The 25,868-nt window shown below is 42.5% G+C and overlaps 1 protein-coding gene across 1 annotated transcript; it reads right to left on the bottom strand.

Moving 5' to 3' along the window:
- Window positions 1-109: 109 nt before the first annotated feature.
- Window positions 110-23,466, bottom strand: notum1a (notum, palmitoleoyl-protein carboxylesterase a). Its single transcript, XM_046334282.1, has 10 exons — window positions 22,788-23,466; window positions 11,931-12,079; window positions 6,646-6,706; window positions 6,490-6,548; window positions 5,890-5,992; window positions 5,290-5,481; window positions 4,327-4,424; window positions 4,027-4,174; window positions 3,305-3,352; window positions 110-2,935 (listed from the first exon to the last, which is right to left on the bottom strand). Exons 1-10 carry the CDS (start codon window positions 23,111-23,113, stop codon window positions 2,629-2,631), a joined length of 1,491 nt encoding a protein of 496 aa, XP_046190238.1. The 5' UTR covers window positions 23,114-23,466; the 3' UTR covers window positions 110-2,628.
- Between the last annotated feature and the right edge of the window lie 2,402 nt (window positions 23,467-25,868).

Here is a 25,868-nt window from a genome sequence, read left to right as displayed (position 1 = left end):
AATACATATGTGCATGTACTGTGTGAGTCAAGGAGTCCACTATTGGTACTGTAGATTGAGGCAGAATGGTGAAGACATCAAAGAGACAACAAGAAACCGTTTCTTTTGAAATAATTGTAATGTGTCCTTTCCTTAAAGTCTGATACAAAGACTTGCAACCAACACAAAGAGAAGAAAAACAGCAATATATTTACAATTTACAAAGAATCACTTCTCTGTGAATATAGCACTTATAAATATGATTTACATAACAAAATAAATATGTAAATTACCAATGTAGCTTGAGTTCTCTGTTAAAAAATATGTTACAGAACAAAATGACAATGAGTAATACCTTTCCTTCTCTGGTGCTGAAAGAGGTCCTTTAAAACATAGTTTATACGACTTAACATTGAGCATTACAGTACATACAACATTATCATTATATTAAAAAGTGATTTTCTATTCAAAAATATAAAGAAAAGGAGTTACAATAGTGAACACTTAAAAGTAACCTATACACTCAGACTAAAAGAATCCAGTATGTGATGTTCTTCTCCATTTCAATGGAAATTGCATTGATTCTACAGTTTGTTGTTCAACAAAGCCCATCTAATGTGTAGTTCACCTTCTGATGTGATGATATACTGTATGCATGGAAACTGTCATGGCTGACTAAAAAGGAGTATAGCTGATGATTCTGTTGAGAGGTAAAGAGGACTCCATAAATTGGCACTGTGGTATAGATGAACTATTAGTGGGCCTGTGTGAGTGACCTACAGAACCTGGATTCATGCAGTTTTTGTTTCATTTTCAGATACTTTGAGTGTTTGATTGAGCCTGCGTGGAGGAGTGCTAGCTGGGGAGGGTGAGTGGCTTGCACTTTTGGGACTATTCTATTGTTTCCATTGTGCCAGACATGCTAAATCAAGGCCCACCAGCACTGAGACCCATCTGAGCACCACAAATCAGGGAGAGCACCGTAGAACTCTAGACTGGCACGGTGTGGAAATGAGATCCTACTTTATGGTCAATCATAGAATCAGAATTCCTCTAGAATTCTGTTTGTGTTCAATAGCTTTAGGATCTGAACCATGTCTACCTGTGTCAAGGTAAGGAATGTAGTTACCGGTATAATGGACTCTTCTCTACCACAACCATCTGAATCATCATTTCTTTAGTTGGAAGCCCCATGAGAAACCTTTGTTTCAACTTTTATGATGTTCCTCCAATTGCCAATAGGTGACACCCAATCACTAGCTTTGGTGGTTGTGTCAAAGTTCTCAGTGGTCCTCATACAATTCCTGCGGTTTTCAAATGAACCTGAACGTGTATTGCTCATTATATAAAGGTTTATTCCGGTCTCGCAATCTGATTGGTCAATTCCGGGTTGCAGCCGTGATGTTATGCCTTTATGATACCGCATCAAGCCATAGAGTAACAAACTGTCAGCCAGCTGGTGATTTGTTTCATGTGTTGCCTAGCATCACATTAAGAACAGTCTGATGCTGTTGTTGTTACAGTGTGCTGTGGTGACGATCTGGGGTGAGAGCTGGGTTGCTGCATGTTCAGCAGGGTGCAAGGGTTACAGAACGTTCAGATAGATATGTGTTGTGTAGATGTGATATCTGGCAAGTTCCTATTGGGAATCGTGTCTGATCTATTCGTTCCATTTCTATCTGTAACATTCTGAACGTTTCACCTCACTGAATAATCCACAGTTGTTTCCATGTTATTGTTGCATCCCAAATGGCACCCTAGTGCCTGGTGGCACCCTAGTGCCTGGTCAAAAGTAGTGCACTATATAGGGAATAGGGTGGCATTTGGGAAGCAGTCACTGCCTCCTTAGAGAAGGACTACTTGTCCAGTGCTTTCCACACCTTTAATGTGTGTATGCGCCTGTTCTTGACTTGAGGAGAAAATGCTATGGTAGAAGAGACCCACAGTTAGACAGACTTAAACATTGTGTTTACTTCATATACTTTACATAGACTCCTTTAAAACACTTCCTTAAGTCATTGCTGCCTTTTTTAACAATGACACAATTCAAAACAACCGACACAGGATAAAAGTTAAGGTAAAAAAAAACAAAAAAAAAACAGAGCAAATAGCAACTAAACAATGAGCATCCTTAAAACTGGATTACATTCGTGATTATTCTTTTTCTTTTCCAACCAAAAGATAATTTAAGGAGAGTAGCAGAGAGGTGTGCCTTGTCTATGTGGAGTGTTTTCCCAAGTACTCCTAACAGTACTGGGTTGTGAGAGGCTCTGTCGGGTGGGTTAGGGGTCAGACTGTAGCCCTTAGGTGTGACTGAGGTTAGGGCTGAGGTGAATGGGATGGGGACAGGGAACATGGGGAGCAGAGCTGGAGGTATCAGATGTGGGGATCAGACTTGGTGTCGAATCCAACCTTGAGATCCACACAAAACTCAAGTCTTTTGCTTAAAAGGACACTTCAAGTTAAAAATAAGCTAAACCCCCCCACCCCCCCAAAAGTGAACTATCCCTTTAAATCAAACATTGATGTCAACGGGAGATTAAAACAAGTATTTTTTTAAACTTTTTTTTTTCTGGGATCTCAAAGTTAGGATTTGGCCCCATAGCCCCCTGGTTTAGTCTACTGTACTAAGACTTTACTCCTGTCTCCTTAGCTCCCACTGCTCAGCATCCCCAGTAGCTTGCTGGGGTCCATGCCCTGCTGCTGGGCCATCTTCTGCACGTCAAAGCCCATGTGCATGAGGAACTGGATCACGTTCATCTCCTGGCCCGTGAACTGGTCCCGGATGGTGGGGCAGGTGGGGTTGCAGTGTGGCCAGGGGCAGCTGTCAATCAAATGGACGGGGCAGCCCTTGGGCGGGGCCTTGTTGTTCCGGCTGTTGTCTTGGAGACTGCGGTCCCAGCAGTGCAGGGCTCGGGGAAGGGAGGTGCCTTTGACCTGAACGTCGATCCAGTAACTGTAACAGACCAGCCACAAGAGGGCACTGTTAGATCACGGCGAGTCACAATAAACAGCTAGCTGACACAGAATTATCTCTCTCTCATTAGAATGGTGTTCAGTAGGGAAAAAGCAGTGAAAGGTGGAGGTACTATTTAGATTTGTCCAATAACAACACAGATTTCCATTTTTTTGTTCCAAAATGTTTTTCGTATATGGTGTTCCCTACTGAACGCAACCCAGGTTTGAAGAAAGTTTAAAAACCAAGTGATAAATGTGTCCAATTACAACACAATTTTCAGTTTTCTGTTGTAAAGCCTTTATATACGATGTGCCCAACTGAACATGACCCAGGTGGAAGATGAAAGACAGAGAGATTGATACTTACTTCCTTGTGATGACTTCATGTGAGAGGCAAGCTGGAGCAAACATGGCCCTGAAAATGTATGCAAATACATGAGACTTGTTGAACACAGTTGGCAGCATAACCTTGACACACTGTCTGTCTGTCAATCTTTTGCTGTAAGAGTTACTGTAAGTTTGTTGTAAGAGTTACTGTAAGTTTGTTGTAAGAGTTACTGTAAGTTTGCTGTAAGAGTTACTGTAAGTTTGTTGTAAGAGTTACTGTAAGTTTGTTGTAAGAGTTACTGTAAGTTTGCTGTATGAGTTACTGTAAGTTTGACGTAAGAGTTACTGTAAGTTTGACGTAAGAAGTAAGAGTTACTGTAAGTTTGCTGTATGAGTTACTGTAAGTTTGATGTAAGAGTTACTGTAAGTTTGATGTAAGATTACTGTAAGTTTGCTGTATGAGTTACTGTAAGTTTGCTGTATGAGTTACTGTAAGTTTGTTGTAAGAGTTACTGTAAGTTTGATGTAAGATTACTGTAAGTTTGCTGTATGAGTTACTGTAAGTTTGCTGTATGAGTTACTGTAAGTTTGCTGTATGAGTTACTGTAAGTTTGTTGTAAGAGTTACTGTAAGTTTGATGTAAGATTACTGTAAGTTTGCTGTATGAGTTACTGTAAGTTTGCTGTATGAGTTACTGTAAGTTTGTTGTAGGAGTAACTCTAAATTTGCTGTAAGAGTTACTGTAAGTTTGCAGGTGCTTACGGGACGTCTTTGAGCGTGTTCCTCAGCTCGATGCCTAGGTTCTGGATGTACCGCCACTGCCCCTCCTGGACGGGCTGACCGGTCAGATGGATGTTGTCCACGGTCAGCTGGGCCTCGTCAAACAACCACTGGACCACGAACACTGGACCTGTGTGGAGGGAGGTTGTAATGTATGCACAAGTGAACACACACACAAACGCATGCACAGGCTGTTCATAATGAACACACTGACACACAGAGATATACACAGATATCTGTGCAAATTCACAAATGAATTCATTAACCTTTGCTAGCACTCACTCTTTATGGAGGGGAACACTCTGTAGCCAAAGAAACAGTTCCACTCCTCCCCCAGGTGGACCTGTCTACACCTCTCTGGCACAACGCTGCCCCAGTACCTGGTGACAAGAGGTCAGAGGTCAACATCTTACAGTGTCAGTTCATATAGGACCCGAAGAAAAAGGCTCCTAAGCATGCGTCTACACAAGAAGCCCAATCAGATCAAATCTCTAAGGCTGTGTTTACACAAGCATCCCAATCAGATCAGATCTCTAAGGCTGTGTTTACACAAACAATCCTGATCAGATCAGATCTAAGGCTGCGTTTACACAAGCATTCCAATCAGATCAGATCTCTAAGGCTGTGTTTACACAAACAATCCTGATCAGATCAGATCTCTAAGGCTGCGTTTACACAAGCATCCCAATCAGATCAGATCTCTGTGTTTACACAAACATCCTGATCAGATCAGATCTCTAAGGCTGCGTTTACACAAGCATCCCAATCAGATCAGATCTCTAAGGCTGTGTTTACACAAGCATCCCAATCAGATCAGATCTCTAAGGCTGCGTTTACACAAGCATCCCAATCAGATCAGATCTCTAAGGCTGTGTTTACACAAACATCCCAATCAGATCAGATCTTTTGCCAATTATTGAGCTGTCTATAAATGCAGCCTTAGGCGAGGGGGTTCAATATGTTCAATCCATTTAACAATGAAGCGACACAGTACAGTACAACTAGGGCCAATAGCTTATCCTGGTCAGGCCACTGGGCCGTGAGAAACACTCTGACCCTAACCACTCAGAAAGCAGTTCAGAATAGGAGTGCTGATCTAGGATCAGCCCTCCCTATCCATATGATCTTATTGAATATGATCTAAAAGTCGGAAAACTGATCATATATCAGCACCCCTAATCTGAGATTTGAGATTGTGAATATGGTCCCAGAGACTGCAGCTATAGTGGTGGAGTGCTCTCTTACTTGATGCCTCTCTTGATGGCCTCCGTGGGGGCACAGCTGATGGTGTCGTGACAGTCAGTAGATCGGTACTGCTTGTTATCCAGGAACCAGCCCGAGTCAGCCAGACCCCTCACCTGGATCCCAGGGTGCCCCAGCCCCTCCAGCAGCTCAGCCACAGGGTCCACGTTCAGCAGGACCCCCGTCCCCCCCGCACTGTGGGGTAGAGAAGAGACACACCGATAACACCCACAGGCATGGATACACACACCCACACAGGCATAGATACACACACAGGCATGGACACACAAACACGCACACGCACACGCACGCGCACGCACACGCACACGCACGCGCACACACACACACACACACACACACACACACACACACACACACACACACACACACACACACACACACACACACACACACACACACACACACACACACACACACACACACACACACACACACACGAATCGATACAAACACACACAGGTACAAACAGACACACACACTCACTTAATCTAATCTCTAGTGACACATAGTTCCAGTTCATTAAACATATTTACATTACGTTAACACACAGACACACCCACACCAACTTGTGGCCCCACCCACCTGCTACCAGCCAGTAGTAGAACCTTGGCGTTGTCAAGCCCCTTGGTCAGCAGATCCTTCACCACCTCCTGAATGATCAGAGACCCCATGAATGCGTAGCCACCTGCACACAGACAGACAGTCAGTCACCAACACAATACATTGAGTGCAGAGTGACCAACACAATGCACACAACATACCTACCTATCCTATGTCTATCATGGATGACTCAATGAAATAACCAATTTCCCTCTAGGAAAATATGTTTTAAGTTAATTGATTGAATGATCGATTAATTTCTTAGTTGGTTGGCTGATTAGTTGATTGTTTGATTGATGTATTGGTTGATTGGTTGATTTATTGTTTGGTTGATTTATTGATTGGGTGTTTGGTTGATTTATTGATTGGGTGTTTGGTTGATTTATTGATTGGGTGTTTGGTTGATTTATTGATTGGGTGTTTGGTTGATTTATTGATTGGGTGTTTGGTTGATTTATTGATTGGGTGTTTGGTTGATTTATTGATTGGGTGTTTGGTTGATTTATTGATTGGGTGTTTGGTTGATTGACCTCCATTAGAAAATGCAAACACACATTAGTATGGCTAATAGTGATGTCTTACTGTGGTCCGTCTTGGCTGAGGCACCACTCCACACATCACTAGAGCAGTAGGGGATGAACCTGGAGAGGAAACACAACATCCGTGTCAGGTCTTCTTACACCTTTATAAAGATCGACTGGACACAGACACACAGACACACCAAATCCTGGAACTTACACCATGTTGGCGTTCCACCAGTGAGGGTTTTCCTCTGGGAGTGGAGACAGGATCCCTGTGCCTACAGAGAGGAACGACACGGCAATAGAGAACAGATTACATTAACCATCATGCCACTCCCAGAAACATCACCATCTTCCTCATAATCACTGCATGAATGATGGTCCTGACAGCACATTGAGAGAGAGAGGCACTTCCCCTCTGACAGTATCAGGCAGACCGTCTCAATAACACTGATCATTACTATATAGATGACTGTCTCAATAACACTGGTCATTACTATATAGATGTCTGTCTCAATAACACTGGTCATTACTATATAGATGACCGTCTCAATAACACTGGTCATTACTATATAGATGACCGTCTCAATAACACTGATCATTACTATATAGATGTCTGTCTCAATAACACTGGTCATTACTATATAGATGTCTGTCTCAATAACACTGATCATTACTATATAGATGTCTGTCTCAATAACACTGGTCATTACTATATAGATGTCTGTCTCAATAACACTGGTCATTACTATATAGATGACCGTCTCAATAACACTGGTCATTACTATATAGATGACCGTCTCAATAACACTGGTCATTACTATATAGATGACTGTCTCAATAACACTGGTCATTACTATATAGATGACTGTCTCAATAACACTGGTCATTACTATATAGATGACCGTCTCAATAACACTGGTCATTACTATATAGATGACCGTCTCAATAACACTGGTCATTACTATATAGATGACTGTCTCAATAACACTGGTCATTACTATATAGATGACTGTCTCAATAACACTGGTCATTACTATATAGATGTCATTACTATATAGATGACTGTCTCAATAACACTGGTCATTACTATATAGATGACTGTCTCAATAACACTGGTCATTACTATATAGATGACTGTCTCAATAACACTGATCATTACTATATAGATGACCGTCTCAATAACACTGGTCATTACTATATAGATGACCGTCTCAATAACACTGGTCATTACTATATAGATGACTGTCTCAATAACACTGGTCATTACTATATAGATGACCGTCTCAATAACACTGGTCATTACTATATAGATGACTGTCTCAATAACACTGGTCATTACTATATAGATGACTGTCTCAATAACACTGGTCATTACTATATAGATGACTGTCTCAATAACACTGGTCATTACTATATAGATGACTGTCTCAATAACACTGGTCATTACTATATAGATGACTGTCTCAATAACACTGGTCATTACTATATAGATGACTGTCTCAATAACACTGGTCATTTACTATATACACTGGTCATTACTATATAGATGACTGTCTCAATAACACTGGTCATTACTATATAGATGACCGTCTCAATAACACTGGTCATTACTATATAGATGACTGTCTCAATAACACTGGTCATTACTATATAGATGACTGTCTCAATAACACTGGTCATTACTATATAGATGACTGTTTCAATAACACTGGTCATTACTACATAGATGACTGTCTCAATAACACTGGTCATTACTATATAGATGACTGTCTCAATAACACTGGTCATTACTATATAGATGACTGTCTCAATAACACTGGTCATTACTATATAGATGACTGTCTCAATAACACTGGTCATTACTATATAGATGACTGTCTCAATAACACTGGTCATTACTATATAGATGACTGTCTCAATAACACTGGTCATTACTATATAGATGACTGTCTCAATAACACTGGTCATTACTATATAGATGACCGTCTCAATAACACTGGTCATTACTATATAGATGTCTGTCTCAATAACACTGGTCATTACTACCATAGATGACTGTCTCAATAACACTGGTCATTACTACCATAGATGACTGTCTCAATAACACTGGTCATTACTACCATAGATGACTGTCTCAATAACACTGGTTATTACTACCATAGATGTCTGTCTCAATAACACTGGTCATTACTATATAGATGTCTGTCTCAATTTACATTTACATTTAAGTCATTTAGCAGACGCTCTTATCCAGAGCGACTCAATAACACTGGCTATTACTACCATAGATGTCTGTCTCAATAACACTGGTCATTACTACATAGATGACCGTCTCAATAACACTGGTCATTACTATATAGATGACCGTCTCAATAACACTGGTCATTACTATATAGATGACCGTCTCAATAACACTGGTCATTACTACCATAGATGTCTGTCTCAATAACACTGGTCATTACTACCATAGATGTCTGTCTCAATAACACTGGTCATTACTACATAGATGACCGTCTCAATAACACTGGTCATTACTATATAGATGACTGTCTCAATAACACTGGTCATTACCACAGATAAATATATTCCTGTGCATTTTATAACTGACATCCAACAGCTTGTCAGTTTGTTCATTGTGTGGATACGGCCCTGGTCTGTACGTTGTTCATTGTGTGGATACGGCCCTGGTCTGTACGTTGTTCATTGTGTGGATACGGCCCTGGTCTGTACGTTGTTCATTGTGTGGATACGGCCCTGGTCTGTACGTTTTTCATTGTGTGGATACGGCCCTGGTCTGTACGTTGTTCATTGTGTGGATACGGCCCTGGTCTGTACGTTGTTCATTGTGTGGATACGGCCCTGGTCTGTACGTTGTTCATTGTGTGGTTGCGGCCCTGGTCTGTACGTTGTTCATTGTGTAGATACGGCCCTGGTCTGTACGTTGTTCATTGTGTGGATACGGCCCTGGTCTGTACGTTGTTCATTGTGTGGATACGGCCCTGGTCTGTACGTTGTTCATTGTGTGGTTACGGCCCTGGTCTGTACGTTGTTCATTGTGTGGTTACGGCCCTGGTCTGTACGTTGTTCATTGTGTGGTTGCGGCCCTGGTCTGTACGTTGTTCATTGTGTGGATACGGCCCTGGTCTGTATGTTGTTCATTGTGTGGATACGGCCCTGGTCTGTACGTTGTTCATTGTGTGGTTACGGCCCTGGTCTGTACGTTGTTCATTGTGTGGTTACGGCCCTGGTCTGTACGTTGTTCATTGTGTGGATACGGCCCTGGTCTGTACGTTGTTCATTGTGTGGATATGGCCCTGGTCTGTACGTTGTTCATTGTGTGGTTACGGCCCTGGTCTGTACGTTGTTCATTGTGTGGATACGGCCCTGGTCTGTACGTTGTTCATTGTGTGGATACGGCCCTGGTCTGTACGTTGTTCATTGTGTGGATACGGCCCTGGTCTTTACGTTGTTCATTGTGTGGTTACGGCCCTGGTCTGTACGTTGTTCACTGTGTGGATACGGCCCTGGTCTGTACGTTGTTCATTGTGTGGATACGGCCCTGGTCTGTACGTTGTTCATTGTGTGGATACGGCCCTGGTCTGTACGTTGTTCATTGTGTGGTTACGGCCCTGGTCTGTATGTTGTTCTATGTGTGGATACGGCCCTGGTCTGTGCGTTGTTCATTGTGTGGTTACGGCCCTGGTCTGTATGTTGTTCTATGTGTGGATACGGCCCTGGTCTGTACGTTGTTCTATGTGTGGGTGCAGAGCCAGAACAGACAGCACTACAGCCCATATCCATTTTCGGTCTATAACATGTGGTGGGGCTCAGTTGGTCAGAGCATGGCACTAGCAACAAAAGAGTGCACTTACCATACAGGAGGTTGCTTTAGATAAGTGTTTGATATTTTCTGTAACATTAGGCCCAGACTCCAAATCATTTTCAAAGGAGAATCTCTATTGATAATGCCTCTTAGTCCAGAGGGGTATACTACGAAGCAGGTTTGAGGAGTTAGAGAAGGTACCTTTGGTCAACTCTGAGTTAAACTTGGTTTAACTGGTCGTACAAATGTGGCTCACCTTTTAGCCAGGTACATTTCTATGGCACCCAATCCTTCAGAAATAACCTGCGCCATGGCAGGATAACTCACACTGACTGAAATTTTTATAATTTGTTCTTAACATGTCAGTTAAGAACAAATTGTTATATTCAACAACGGCCTAGAAACAGTGGGTTAACTACCTTGTTCAGGGGCAGAACGGCAGATTTTTATCTTGTCAGCTCGGGGATTCAATCTTGCAACCTTTCGGTTACTAGTCCAACGCTCTATCCACTAGGCTACCCTGCCACCCTGCCGCCCTGCCCAATGACTGAGCCACGAGTTGAGGACTGATTAAATCAGATTCCCTCCCTCTCGCAAAGGTTGCGTCATCATCCACTTCATTTGAGGAAGACAACTGATGAAATATTTTATTAATCAAATGTTTTTTTGTTTTACATTTTTTAAATTTGAAAATATATCACATTACACATTTAGTAATGACAAAATGCATTTTAAACTTCACGCACAGTAACACTTTTGTATGACTTAATACAATTGTTTTATTGATAGGAGTGGGGAACAAGGTGCTTGTGCATTGAGAAGCACACCAAAGACGACATTAACGATACGTAATAACATAAAGACGACATTAACGATACGTAATAACAAAAAGACGACATTAACGATACGTAATAACATAAAGACAACATTAACGATACATAATAACATAAAGACGACATTAACGATACGTAATAACATAAAGACGACATTAACGATACGTAATAACATAAAGACGACATTAACGATACGTAATAACATAAAGACGACATTAACGATACGTAATAACATAAAGACGACATTAACGATACGTAATAACATAAAGACGACATTAACGATACGTAATAACATAAAGACGACATTAACGATACGTAATAACATAAAGACGACATTAACGATACGTAATAACATAAAGACGACATTAACGATACGTAATAACATAAAGACGACATTAACGATACGTAATAACATAAAGACGACGATACGTATTAACGATACGTAATAACATAAAGACGACATTAACGATACGTAATAACATAAAGACGACATTAACGATACGTAATAACATAAAGACGACATTAACGATACGTAATAACATAAAGACGACATTAACGATACGTAATAACATAAAGACGACATTAACGATACGTAATAACATAAAGATGACATTAACGATACGTAATAACATAAAGATGACATTAACGATACGCAATAACATAAAGACGACATTAACGATACGTAATAACATAAAGACGACATTAACGATACGCAATAACATAAAGACAACATTAACGATACGCAATAACAAAGTTCAGTTCAGGACAAGGCTTCATTTGGGGGGTTGGTGAACAGTAACAGCCAGACAGACACAGGCGGGTAATGTAGGCAGAGATTCTGACCTGTTTTGGTTTGAGGCCACTTGGACGAGCTCATCAGTCTCCTCATGGTGTCGTATCGGCTGTCACAGTTGTCTTTGTTGAAGCAGTACCAGCCGCCCTCCAAGAATATCAACCACCGTCTGCTCCCTCTGGACTCTTTCATGTAGTACCTGGAACGGAAAGAAAAACATGATATAAACACAAACTCACAAACCATCATCACACCAAACACTCAAGTTGCCCTCACCGTCTCCTGGCATCAGTGACTGTGCCAAACGGAATAAAACCTGACCTCATGTACATATTATGTAAACAAAGACCTTTATCTCTGTTAACAAAAATAAGCTAAAACTACTTCCCCCAGATTTGAACTCACCTAAACAATGTTTGAGTGCTGGTTACACAGAGCCATGATGTGGACACACACACACACACACACACACACACACACACACACACACACACACACACACACACACACACACACACACACACACACACACACACACACACACACACACACACACACACACACACACACACACACACACACACACACACACACACACACACACACACACACACACACACACACCGTGTGATAAAACAAAAGATAGGAGCTCGTCCAGGTTCCTCCACCCTCAGTATTGAGAAAGAGAAGACTAGTGTGCTTCCCAAATGGAGCCCTATTCCCTTTATAATGCACTACTTTTGGCCTGTCAGAGCCCTGTGGTCCACTATATAGGATATTAGATGACATTTTGGAAGCACTCTAGGTGTTACCAGTGCCCTAAAGGCCCGTGGCTGGCAACAGTGATAATGAAGTGCAGTACCATCATATTCCCTGTTACTACTCTGCTGAAGTCACCGTTCTTTAACAGTGGTCTCATACATAGGCCCTCCATCTCAGGCTGGATAAAATCTCCACTACCCTCAGTGCCGGCCGTGCAGAAATGAAAAACAGAGAGGAGATGACGTGCTGCCTGCAGCCTGCAGCAGCCAGGGATGAAAACCATGGTGAGGTCTGTGCAAAAACACACACACACACACACACACACACAGACAGACACATCTCTGTTGCCCAGGACCCATATTCACTACATCCACCCAGAGGAATGCTCCCTTTGATGCGTCACAGAAAGTCAGAGCCTACAACACTATTCTACAGTGGATTATACAGCACGACCTGAACCACCATCTGAACAGAGATCAAACACAGAGATCAATGTCTGAACCAAAACAATTCAAACAACTAATACCCTTGTCTTTCTTGGTACTGACACTCCCACTGTCTCTTCTCACCAGCACTGATCCTGCTAATAGCTGCTTTATAGGGGAAAAGTTGTTCTTATTATTACTGTGATAGGAGGTTGTTTCACCATCTCAAGATGAAAGAACTTACTGTAAGTCGCTCTGCATAAGAGCGTCTGCTAAATGACTGAAGTGTAAATGTAGCTGAAATGTAAATGTGGCTGAAATGTAAATGTAGCTGAAATGTAAATGTAGCTGAAATGTAAATGTGGCTGAAGTGTAAATGTAGCTGAAATGTAAATGTAGCTGAAATGTAAATGTGGCTGAAGTGTAAATGTGGCTGAAATGTAAATGTGGCTGAAATGTAAATGTGGCTGAAATGTAAATGTAGCTGAAATGTAAATGTAGCTGAAACGTAAATATAGCTGAAACGTAAATGTAGCTGAAACGTAAATGTAGCTGAAATGTAAATGTAGCTGAAATGTAAATATAGCTGAAATGTAAATGTGGCTGAAATGTAAACGTAGCTGAAATGTAAATGTAGCTGAAATGTAAATGTAGCTGAAACGTAAATGTAGCTGAAACGTAAATGTGGCTGAAGTGTAAATGTGGCTGAAATGTAAATGTGGCTGAAATGTAAATGTGGCTGAAATGTAAATATAGCTGAAATGTAAATGTGGCTGAAATTTAAATATAGCTGAAATGTAAATGTGGCTGAAATGTAAATATAGCTGAAATGTAAATGTAGCTGAAATGTAAATGTTGCTCAAATGTAAATGTAGCTGAAATGTAAATGTAGCTGAAATGTAAATATAGCTGAAATGTAAATGTGGCTGAAATGTAAATGTAGCTGAAATGTAAATGTAGCTGAAACGTAAATGTAGCTGAAACGTAAATGTGGCTGAAGTGTAAATGTGGCTGAAATGTAAATGTGGCTGAAATGTAAATGTGGCTGAAATGTAAATGTGGCTGAAATGTTAAATGTTGCTGAAATGTAAATGTAAATATAGCTGAAATGTAAATGTGGCTGAAATGTAAATATAGCTGAAATGTAAATGTGGCTGAAATGTAAATATAGCTGAAATGTAAATGTAGCTGAAATGTAAATGTTGCTCAAATGTAAATGTTGCTCAAATGTAAATGTAGCTGAAATGTAAATGTTTTCCTATTCAATTCTATGGATCTGAATGTGATCAAAACTGGGTCACATATATTCATTTCAGGTCGTCCTTTTCAGCACAGGTCCAGCAACTACGGTGGGTTTGGCTGAACTTAGCTCAGTAGTGTAGGAAATATTCACTCTGAAGAGTTTTTCAATCTGGATGCATGAGTCATTCACTTCAGGAGACCTGTTCATCCTCTGACCACAAGAGGGCAATGCTAGAATTAATCCCCATAGTCTCACAACCGTGAAGTGCCGAATCATCAATTCACTGCAATTGTATAGGTCTACAGTTCTGTCAAGGCATTTTAATACAATGCAACAGCATGCTAACAGATACCCATGGACTTCCAGTCATAGTGCTAACGTTAGTTAGCCTTGGTGTGCAAATCTACCTCTTAACTTCCTTCATACTGGAAACAGAGACATCAACAATATTTCATCTGACTCTGGGGAAGTAGATAAAGGGCCTCATTGCCAAAATTCCAAAGTATCCCTTTAACTTTCTGTCACCCAACAACATTTCTACCATTTCACAGGATCAGACTAGCAGACACTACAAAAGACCATTAGAAGCAGGCATGATTCTCACAATGTTTCTGAGATGGCTAGGCTTTAGCTCAGAGGGCTAACACAGACTTGTAGCACCCAGGAGGCCTGGAATCAAACCCAGTCGCCCATACAAGCAGACATGATGCTATTCTATTCCCCATTTGCTTCTGCGATGTTCAGAGACTGTTATTTCAGCAACAGACGTCTTAGCCTGCTGAGCTAAAGACTAACTTCTAAAGGAGCTTTGTCAGGCAGCTAGAGGGAACAGCGGTATCTGAACGCTACTCTTTACCGACAATGATGCGGCTGCAGCCGAGACAGACGGCTTCTCGGACCGGAAACTCTGGCGGCTGCCAGGCATATCTCATCATTGGGGCTCCCGAGTGGCACGGCGGTCTAAGGCACTGCATCTCAGGGCTGGAGGCGTCACTACAGACCCTGGTTTGGTTCCAGGCTGTATCACAACCGGCCGTGATCGGGAGTCCCATAGGGCGGCACACAATTGGCCCAGCATCGTTCGGGTAAGGGTTTGGTTGGGGTAGGCCGTCATTGTAAATAATAATTTCTTCTTAACTGCTTTGCCTAGTTAAATCACATAAAAATAACAAATAAAATCACAGGGAGGACTGCTAGAGCAGGCTGAGTGGTGTGGTGTTGAGCAGGCTAAGTGGTGTGGTGTTTGCCAAGACACTGACTCACACTCTTGTCCTCAGGGATAATCTTTCATGACATGTTCAACTCATGACATAATAAACTAAGATTAAGCTTAGAATACCCAATTTTACGCTACATTTGGAGGGTACCAGTAGCATGGAGCAGACCACACTAGCACTGCAACATCTATGGAGGTGACCAGAAGCACGGGGCAGACCACACTATCACTGCAATATCTATGGAGGTGACCAGTAGCACGGGGCAGACCACACTATCACTACAACATCTATGGAGGTGACCAGTAGTACGGGGAAGACCACACTACCACTGCAACATCTATGGAGGTGACCAGTAGTATGGGGAAGACCACACTACCACTGCAACATCTATGGAGGTGACCAGTAGTACGGGGCAGACCACACTATCACTGCAACATCTATGGAGGTGACCAGTAGCACGGGGCTGACCACACTATCACTGCAACATCTGTGGAGGTGACCAGTAGCATGAGGCAGACCACACTATCACTGCAACATCTATGGAGGTGACCAGTAGTACGGGGCTGACCACACTATCACTGCAACATCTGTGGAGGTGACCAGTAGCACGGGGCTGACCACACTATCACTGCAACATCTGTGGAGGTGACCAGTAGCATGAGGCAGACCACACTATCACTGCAACATCTATGGAGGTGACCAGTAGCACGGGGCTGACCACACTATCACTGCAACATCTGTGGAGGTGACCAGTAGCATGAGGCAGACCACACTATCACTGCAACATCTATGGAGGTGACCAGTAGCACGGGGCAGATCACACTATCACTGCAACATCTATGGAGGTGACCAGTAGCACGAGGCAGACCACACTACCACTGCAACATCTATGGAAGTGACCAGTAGTACGTTGCACCGTAACATCTACCAGGACAGACACACCACTAACTACCATCTACCAGGACAGAAACACCACTAACTAACATCTACCAGGACAGACACACCACTAACTTCCATCTACCAGGACAGAAACACCACTAACTATCATCTACCAGGACAGACACACCATTAACTAACTAACTACCATCTACCAGGACAGAAACACCAGTAACTATCATCTACCAGGACAGACACACCACTAACTACCATCTACCAGGACAGACACACCACTAACTACCATCTACCAGGACAGACACACCACTAACTACCATCTACCAGGACAGACACACCACTAACTACCATCTACCAGGACAGAAACACCACTAACTACCATCTACCAGGACAGAAACACCACTAACTACCATCTACCAGGACAGACACACCACTAACTAACATCTACCAGGACAGACACACCACTAACTACCATCTACCAGGACAGAAACACCACTAACTACCATCTACCAGGACAGAAACACCACTAACTACCATCTACCAGGACAGAAACACCAGTAACTATCATCTACCAGGACAGAATCACCACTAACTATCATCTACCAGGACAGACACACCACTAACTATCATCTACCAGGACAGACACACCACTAACTAACATCTACCAGGACAGACACACCACTAACTATCATCTACCAGGACAGACACACCACTAACTACCATCTACCAGGACAGACACACCACTAACTATCATCTACCAGGACAGACACACCACTAACTAACATCTACCAGGACAGACACACCACTAACTAACATCTACCAGGACAGACACACAACTAACTATCATCTACCAGGACAGACACACCATTAACTAACTAACTACCATCTACCAGGACAGAAACACCAGTAACTATCATCTACCAGGACAGACACACCACTAACTACCATCTACCAGGACAGACACACCACTAACTAACATCTACCAGGACAGACACACCACTAACTACCATCTACCAGGACAGACACACCACTAACTATCATCTACCAGGACAGACACCACTAACTACCATCTACCAGGACAGACACACCACTAACTATCATCTACCTTGACAGAAACACCACTAACTACCATCTACCAGGACAGACACACCACTAACTACCATCTACCAGGACAGAAACACCACTAACTACCATCTACCAGGACAGAAACACCACTAACTAACATCTACCAGGACAGACACACCACTAACTACCATCTACCAGGACAGAAACACCACTAACTATCATCTACCAGGACAGACACACCACTAACTACCATCTACCAGGACAGACACACCACTAACTACCATCCACCAGGACAGACACACCACTAACTAACTACCATCTACCAGGACAGACACACCACTAACTACCATCTACCAGGACAGACACACCACTAACTACCATCTACCAGGACAGACACACCACTAACTACCATCTACCAGGACAGACACACCACTAACTACCATCTACCAGGACAGACACCACTAACTACCATCTACCAGGACAGACACACCACTAACTACCATCTACCAGGACAGACACACCACTAACTACCATCTACCAGGACAGACACACCACTCCATCACTATAAGTCTCTTTATTATGTTGGAGAAAATATTTCCTGAGGCTCGAGAGATGTATCACAGTAACTATAAACTACAGAGTTATCACTATACAACACAGGAGGTTGGTGGCACCTTAATTGGGGAGGACGGACTCATGGTAATGGCTGGAGCAGAATTTGTGGAATAGTATCAAATACATCAAACACATGGTTTCCATGGTTTCCATGGGTTTGATGCCATTCCATTTGCTCCGTTCCTGCAATTATTATGAGCCGTCCTCCCCTCAGCAGCCTCCACTGCTATACAACAACCTAAACTATCACTGTAACTATAAACGACAGATCTATCACTATACAGCTACCTAAACTATCACTATAACTATAAACTAGGGAGGGACAGAGGGAACCAGGGAGGGACAGGGTAAACCAGGGAGGGACAGGGTGAACCAGGGAGGGACAGGGTGAACCAGGGAATGGTAGGGTGAACCAGAGAGGGACAGGGTGAACCAGGGAGGGACAGGGTGAACCAGGGAATGGTAGGGTGAACCAGGGAGGGGAAAAGTGAACCAGAGAGGGACAGGGTGAACCAGGGAGGGACAGGGTGAACCAGAGAGGGACAGGGTGAACCAGAGAGGGACAGGGTGAACCAGAGAGGGACAGGGTGAACCAGGGAGGGACAGGGTGAACCAGGGAGGGACAGGGTGAACCAGGGAGGGGAAAAGTGAACCAGAGAGGGACAGGGTGAACCAGAGAGGGACAGGGTGAACCAGGGAGGGACAGGGTGAACCAGGGAGGGGAAGAGTGAACAAACAAGGGACAGGGTGAACCAGAGAGGGACAGGGTGAACCAGGGAGGGACAGGGTGAACCAGGGAGGGACAGGGTGAACCAGGGAGGGACAGGGTGAACCAGGGAGGTACAGGGTGAACCAAGGAGGTACAGGGTGAACCAGGGAGGGGCAGGGTGAACCAGGGAGGGGCAGGGTGAACCAGGGAGGGACAGGGTGAACCAGGGAGTTACAGGGTGAACCAGAGAGGGGCAGGGTGAACCAGAGAGGGGCAGGGTGAACCAGGGAGGGGCAGGGTGAACCAGGGAGGGACAGGGTGAACCAGAGGGACAGGGTGAACCAGGGAGGGACAGGGTGAACCAGGGAGGGACAGGGTGAACCAGGGAGGGACAGGGTGAACCAGGGAGGGACAGGGTGAACCACAGAGGGACAGGGTGAACCAGAGAGGGGCAGGGTGAACCAGAGAGGGGCAGGGTGAACCAGGGAGGGACAGGGTGAACCAGGGAGGGACAGGGTGAACCAGGGAGGGACAGGGTGAACCAGGGAGGGAAAGGGTGAACCAGAGAGGGACAGGGTGAACCAGAGAGGGGCAGGGTGAACCAGAGAGGGGCAGGGTGAACCAGGGAGGGACAGGGTGAACCAGGGAGGGACAGGGTGAACCAGGGAGGGACAGGGTGAACCAGAGAGGGGCAGGGTGAACCAGGGAGGGGCAGGGTGAACCAGGGAGGGGCAGGGTGAACCAGGGAGGGACAGGAACTGGCTGGGAGGAATTAGTGTTAGAATCCGGTTATTTATAGACACAAAGGTGACTATTACAGAGACGACATCTGCCAACCTCTGGCCTACTGGCCAGATCTAAAAGCCTCTGTGTCCTCACTCACACTGCGATCCTAAAAAGCTAAGAGCTTTACGGGCTGGATGGGCCACTCTCCATGTGCCTGTCCCAAATGGAACCCTATTCCCTATGTGGTGCACTACTGTTGATGAGGGGCCATTGGGAATAGGGGACATATATGGAATAGGATGCCATTTGGGATGGAGGATATGAGACACTCAGGTTGAATTATTTCGATGGATTTATACAGGATGCTAAATCCAGTGAGAGACATCTACATCCTCCATCCAGTCACACACTGACATTAAAGACCCGTGTATAAACACTGTACTGTAGCCTACTGCCCAGCGATATGTCTAAATCATAACACAGTTCATGTGTTTTGTCTGTTGGGTATAAGCACAACAATCTGATATTACGATACATACTGTACTGGACATGCAGACTTGCATCATGCTAGTGCTCCATAGCAGTGTATTACACTCTGACTTTATTACATGGATCCCTCATCATGTAGGGTATGGAACATCGAGAGTACAGGGATTAGAATGTAGGGTATGGAACATCGAGAGTACAGGGATTAGAATGTAGGGTATGGAACATCGAGAGTACAGGGATTAGAATGTAGGGTATGGAACATCGAGAGTACAGGGATTAGAATGTAGGGTATGGAACATCGAGAGTACAGGGATTAGAATGTAGGGTATGGAACATCGAGAGTACAGGGATTAGAATGTAGGGTATGGAACATCAAACATACGGGGAATAGAATGTAGGGTATGGAACATCGAGAGTACAGGGATTAGAATGTATAATATGGAACATCAAACATACGGGGAATAGAATGTAGGGTATGGAACATCGAGAGTACAGGGATTAGAATGTAGGGTATGGAACATCGAGAGTACAGGGATTAGAATGTAGGGTATGGAACATCAAGAATACGGGGATTAGAATGTATAATATGGAACATTGACAGTAAAAACAAACAGATATATAGTATTCAATAGATACTGTATGTATTAACCTTTCAATGACTTGATGTATATTACACTATACCATATTAACCAATGACTAGATGTACACTATACCATATTAACCAATGAATAGATGTATACTATACCATATTAACCAATGACTAGATGTATACTATACCATATTAACCAATGACTAGATGTACACTATACCATATTAACCAATGAATAGATGTATACTATACCATATTAACCAATGACTAGATGTATACTATACCATATTAACCAATGACTAGATGTACACTATACCATATTAACCAATGACTAGATGTATACTATACCATATTAACCAATGACTAGATGTACACTATACCATATTAACCAATGACTAGATGTATACTATACCATATTAACCAATGACTAGATGTATACTATACCATATTAACCAATGACTAGATGTACACTATACCATATTAACCAATGACTAGATGTATACTATACCATATTAACCAATGACTAGATGTATACTATACCATATTAACCAATGACTAGATGTATACTATACCATATTAACCAATGACTAGATGTATACTATACCATATTAACCAATGACTAGATGTATACTATACCATATTAACCAATGACTAGATGTATACTATACCATATTAACCAATGACTAGATGTATACTATACCATATTAATCAATGACTAGATGTATACTATACCATATTAACCAATGACTAGATGTATACTATACCATATTAATCAATGACTAGATGTATACTATACCATATTAATCTATGACTAGATGTATACTATACCATATTAACCAATTACACTGGATCTGTCTGGCAAAATATATATATTTGCCTTCAAACATGTGTATAGTATATTAAACAACACAGGCCACACAATCCAACATAAAAGCAGTTACCTTTGCTAAGGAGGCTCTAACCCAATGCAACCTGTTGAGTAGTGTCTCTGCATGGACTGTGCCATGGAGTTCAGCATTTGGCTTAACCATGTCTATGCCCTCTGGTTGTCTTTGTTGTAGTAACAGACACAGTTATATCCAAATGCTTTTAGTTCCCCTGCTTATCCCTCATTAATGGAAAACAAACATGAGAGAGAGAGAGAGACAGAGACAGAGACAGAGAGACAGAGACAGAGAGGCAGCAGAGACACAGACAGAGGCAGAGACAGAGATATAATATATATTTTAGAATTATATTTTAGAAATGCTACCATACTGAGGCTAATGAGCAACTGTAACGATGTGAAACGGCTAGCTTAGTTAGCGGTGTGCGCTAAATAGCGTTTCAATCGGTTACGTCACTTGCTCTGCAAGGGCCACGGCTTTTGTGGAGCGATGGGTAACGATGCTTCGAGGGTGACTGTTGTCGATGTGTGCAGAGGGTCCCTGGTTCGCGCCCGGGTATGGGCGAGGGGACGGACGTAAAGTTATTCTGTTACACAACACAATGGCTGTGCTTATCTATGCAGAAAATAGGTGTCAATCTCACAACCATATTATTGGTGACAGTTTATAAATGTTAGCCTATATTCCTTCATGGAAAAATGTGTAATTTTGACATTAGTTTGGATGAACATAAAAACAATATACATATCAATATAATATTTTCCATTAAAATTGGGATTGAATTTATATGAATAGGTATGTTTTCCAATATTATCTTCATTTAAAAAATACAATGTACATAAAAAAAATCTCTATACTCATTTTGGTGCGTCGCGCACACGTAAAAATAATGGACCAATTCGATTTGCATTGATTGTAGAAGGATCCCAAATGTGGAAAATATATCAATCTTGATCACTTCTGCATCATGAGATTAAGATGCCCACAGGAATCAAGCACTATGCTCATTATGCACGTGCCAGGCCTGGCCGCAAATATTCGCTGAAAAGCTGCCATGACTCACAGCAGCTGTCTTGGACATCTGTATAACACACGTGTTCATGTTCCTTTTTGTGATCCTATAATCTAAAGTAGATATCTCAATCACAATAAAACCTAGATTTCAACTGAAGGATAAGCTAAATCCAATGGGCATGTTTGGACTGTGCTTTCAACATGCTAGATTTCTGGAAACCTCGACTGTACGAAAGACAAAAAGTCACGGATCAGATGAGAAGAGAATACAATACCCTGCTGGAGTTCCATCGTTGCACGTGACTGAAGTATTTTCCAAAAAGTGCAGCTTCATATCATAGTCGAGCTTCTGTGCCGAACACGGGTAGAGGGACTGCGCCAGGTTCTTCACCTGCGTCATGAAGTTGTCCATGTTCTCTTCGACGGCGGTGAAATCCAGAGGGAAACTCTCCGTGGTGTCACCCCGGTCCCGGTATGTAGGAGAAGGCGGTGTCCGTCGTGGTTGCGGGTTGCGACCACCTCGGAATCTTCTTGCGGCAAAAACTCCGGACTGCATAAACACCAGCAGCAAAAGCCAGGAAATCAATCTCATTGCCGTCATCTTTTCCGCGAGCCACCTGCAGTTTAGGTCTTCCTTTGATGGTTTCCGAGTTTAAGGTTTTCCTTCGGAAGAATTCTTGCTGTTTGGAGATTGGATTGGGAAAAGAAGCAGAGAATTACGCACGGTTCGAACTGTTGCGCTGCTATCCTCCGACCTAGGCTAACTGTTTTGTATCAGATGATCAAGGAAAATAGTTTTTAAATGCATTTATTAAAAACAATTCAGTTGCTTCTATGGGTCGATATGAACAATGTCTAAAATAGAAGCAATAGTTTCCTAGATGATCTTAATCGAATCCGTAAAACTGTTCTGTTCTCAAACCACTACCGCACTGTCACTGCTATTGAACCAAGTTTAGGGTTTGAGTTAAATGACAATACTCATCACATGCTCTGGAATTTTATTCAAACTTTCCCCCCTTCTCTCACCCGTCATCCAATCAGAGAGGAGGGCAGGATTCTGGGCTGGGCATGATCAAGCGTAGCAGACTTCCCCCCTTTTAATTTATTGAGGGGGAAAAAATGTCCGTGCTTTGGCTCTTTTGATCCGCGATGTTTCATTTGATGTGGTGTTTTTTTATTGACTTTGAAATGCCTGTTTCCCATTCCACACACATATATAGAGTAAGAATAAGCCCCTTGTTACACACTAGCCTAAAACTCAAGAGGGGAAAAATACACAACACAAAATCTAACTCTGGCCGGAGATTAACAACCCAGTAGCAAACTATTATGTTAGACATAGATGTAACATGTTTTACACTTTGATTCAAATGAAATAGATATTATTCGTCTATAATTAGTATTATTATTATTAATAATCGTTTTTACCATGTATCTTATTGAATTATTGAATAGCCCTGTACATTTATTATGAATGAATGCACGGATACGGTCTTTGATCTCACATACCTTTTCTCTGAAAGCAATACTAACTTCACGCATTCTTTAATTTCCTCAAAGGTTATTACTGTGGTGGATATCTTTTACAGATTGCCATATACCGACTTCCTCTTAATTCATTTTTAATATACTGAAAGGGTGCCCACAGGTGTTTCATGTTGCGAGTTGAAAGCCTTCCTGTGATGTATTGTGGCGCGCGCGGACACCCCTAGAGCGCAGGCAGTGCGTAAAGTAGACTAGCGCAGAAACTATATGAGTTGCCATTGATGTGAATGATGAAGTGACACAAAATCTCACGCTAGTCACAGTTTACTCCTAAACGACTTCATATGTCATAGCCTTCTTCGCTATCAATTGAACGCAGAATACGTTTTCATTACTTCAATTGCTCCTATTTAGCTATAATAACTGTCATGTCATGATATCATTTTAGAAAAGGCTATTATTCTATTATTCTAAGAATGTGTGGCATGATTTCATTTTGACGACTAAATATCCTTGCTCAAGCTATCTATCGTTTAACATCTTCAGCTTTTACATGTGTTGTTTATAAATGCTTATTTCGATTAGATTTCAAAATAATTAAACAGGTGTGCGCGAGCCTTTATTCCTAATGAACGACACTTTCAATATGTTGGCTTTAGGGCAACTCTAAGCATGTTGTGTTTATCTGCGAGAGTGGACGCGGACCCTTTTTTTAATCTACAAAAGCCCCCTAAAGATCAAAGCAGCCATCACTCTCTTTCTCTCCCCTCTATCCCTCCTTCTTTTCCTCCCTTCGCAGCCCTGTCAGAACCCTTGCTCGACTGTATATTTGAAGTCAAGTTGAGCATCCTGAAGGGAAGCCCTCACCTTAACGCTGGAATGCACGGTTGCGGTTGAAATATTTTTTTAAAAGGTTGGTCCCTCTCTGTGTCTGTGGAACAAATCCTTAATCTGATCCAGTCCGCAAGCGGCTTGCCTTGGATAAATACAATGCGTGCCATGCCATGTCGTCAACACGAGGCAATAGGGGATGCTTATTTATTTGCCTTGACGTATGTACTCTTTAACATCGTCTGTAGGTTAGGCACGGCAATCACATAACATAACAGGAAGAATTTGGCAAAACGCCCCTGTCCTTTTTAACCCAATCGCCAAATTGAAATGCGTCACATTTGTTACTTTTCAAACTCCTTTTAAAATTGCTATTAGACTGCATAAAAGTCATTATACAAAATGTTGGCAGTAGGCTTGTAGACTATGCACTAAAATAGCCTACTTTAAAGTGTATCCCTGTCTACCTGCTGTAGGTTATCTGTCCCTTTATTTCTGTCAACGGATGTTCCAACAAATGATGGAATAAACAATATAATATCATATCAGAAATGTAACTTCGCGTAATTAGGCTATATACATCAGTAGGGCTCGACATTAGGCTGTATACATCAGTAGGGCTCGACATTAGGCTGTATACATCAGTAGGGCTCGACATTAGGCTGTATACATCAGTAGGGCTCGACATTAGGCTGTATACATCAGTAGGGCTCGACATTAGCCTAAATAAAACGATCAATAAACACCTCATTTGCATTCAAAGTTATGTAAAAAGACAGTCCTATTTAGGGAACCCGACACTTTCTCAGGATAATTGATATGGTAATTGATTATTCCCGCTATGCTTGGGGGGGTATGATGTCTTAATTAACCGTCACGCGCAATAAACACATAAAGATATTAGTGTTTTATGGACTCTGTGGGATCCTCGGCTGGAGAGCTTTATCATCTTTAGGGGCGGCGAGACTAGAGAGCCGATGGGCTGGGACACTTAACTCTGCAGAACCCTCCCTGTTGCGCCTAACTACCGCCCCATC

Source organism: Oncorhynchus gorbuscha, unplaced genomic scaffold, assembly GCF_021184085.1.
Source record: "Oncorhynchus gorbuscha isolate QuinsamMale2020 ecotype Even-year unplaced genomic scaffold, OgorEven_v1.0 Un_scaffold_591, whole genome shotgun sequence".
NCBI lineage: Eukaryota > Metazoa > Chordata > Actinopteri > Salmoniformes > Salmonidae > Oncorhynchus > Oncorhynchus gorbuscha.
This window is presented reverse-complemented; position numbering and strand designations above follow the sequence as displayed.

Excerpts from the sequence above, each read along its gene's own strand:
- notum1a (XM_046334282.1), bottom strand. The coding sequence starts at position 23,113 with ATGACGGCAATGAGATTGATTTCCTGGCTTTTGCTGCTGGTGTTTATG. Across the intron at positions 3,353-4,026 it reads AACACGCTCAAAGACGTCCC|GGCCATGTTTGCTCCAGCTT; the intron begins GTAAGCACCTGC and ends ATACATTTTCAG. Across the intron at positions 2,936-3,304 it reads CATGAAGTCATCACAAGGAA|TTACTGGATCGACGTTCAGG; the intron begins GTAAGTATCAAT and ends GGTCTGTTACAG.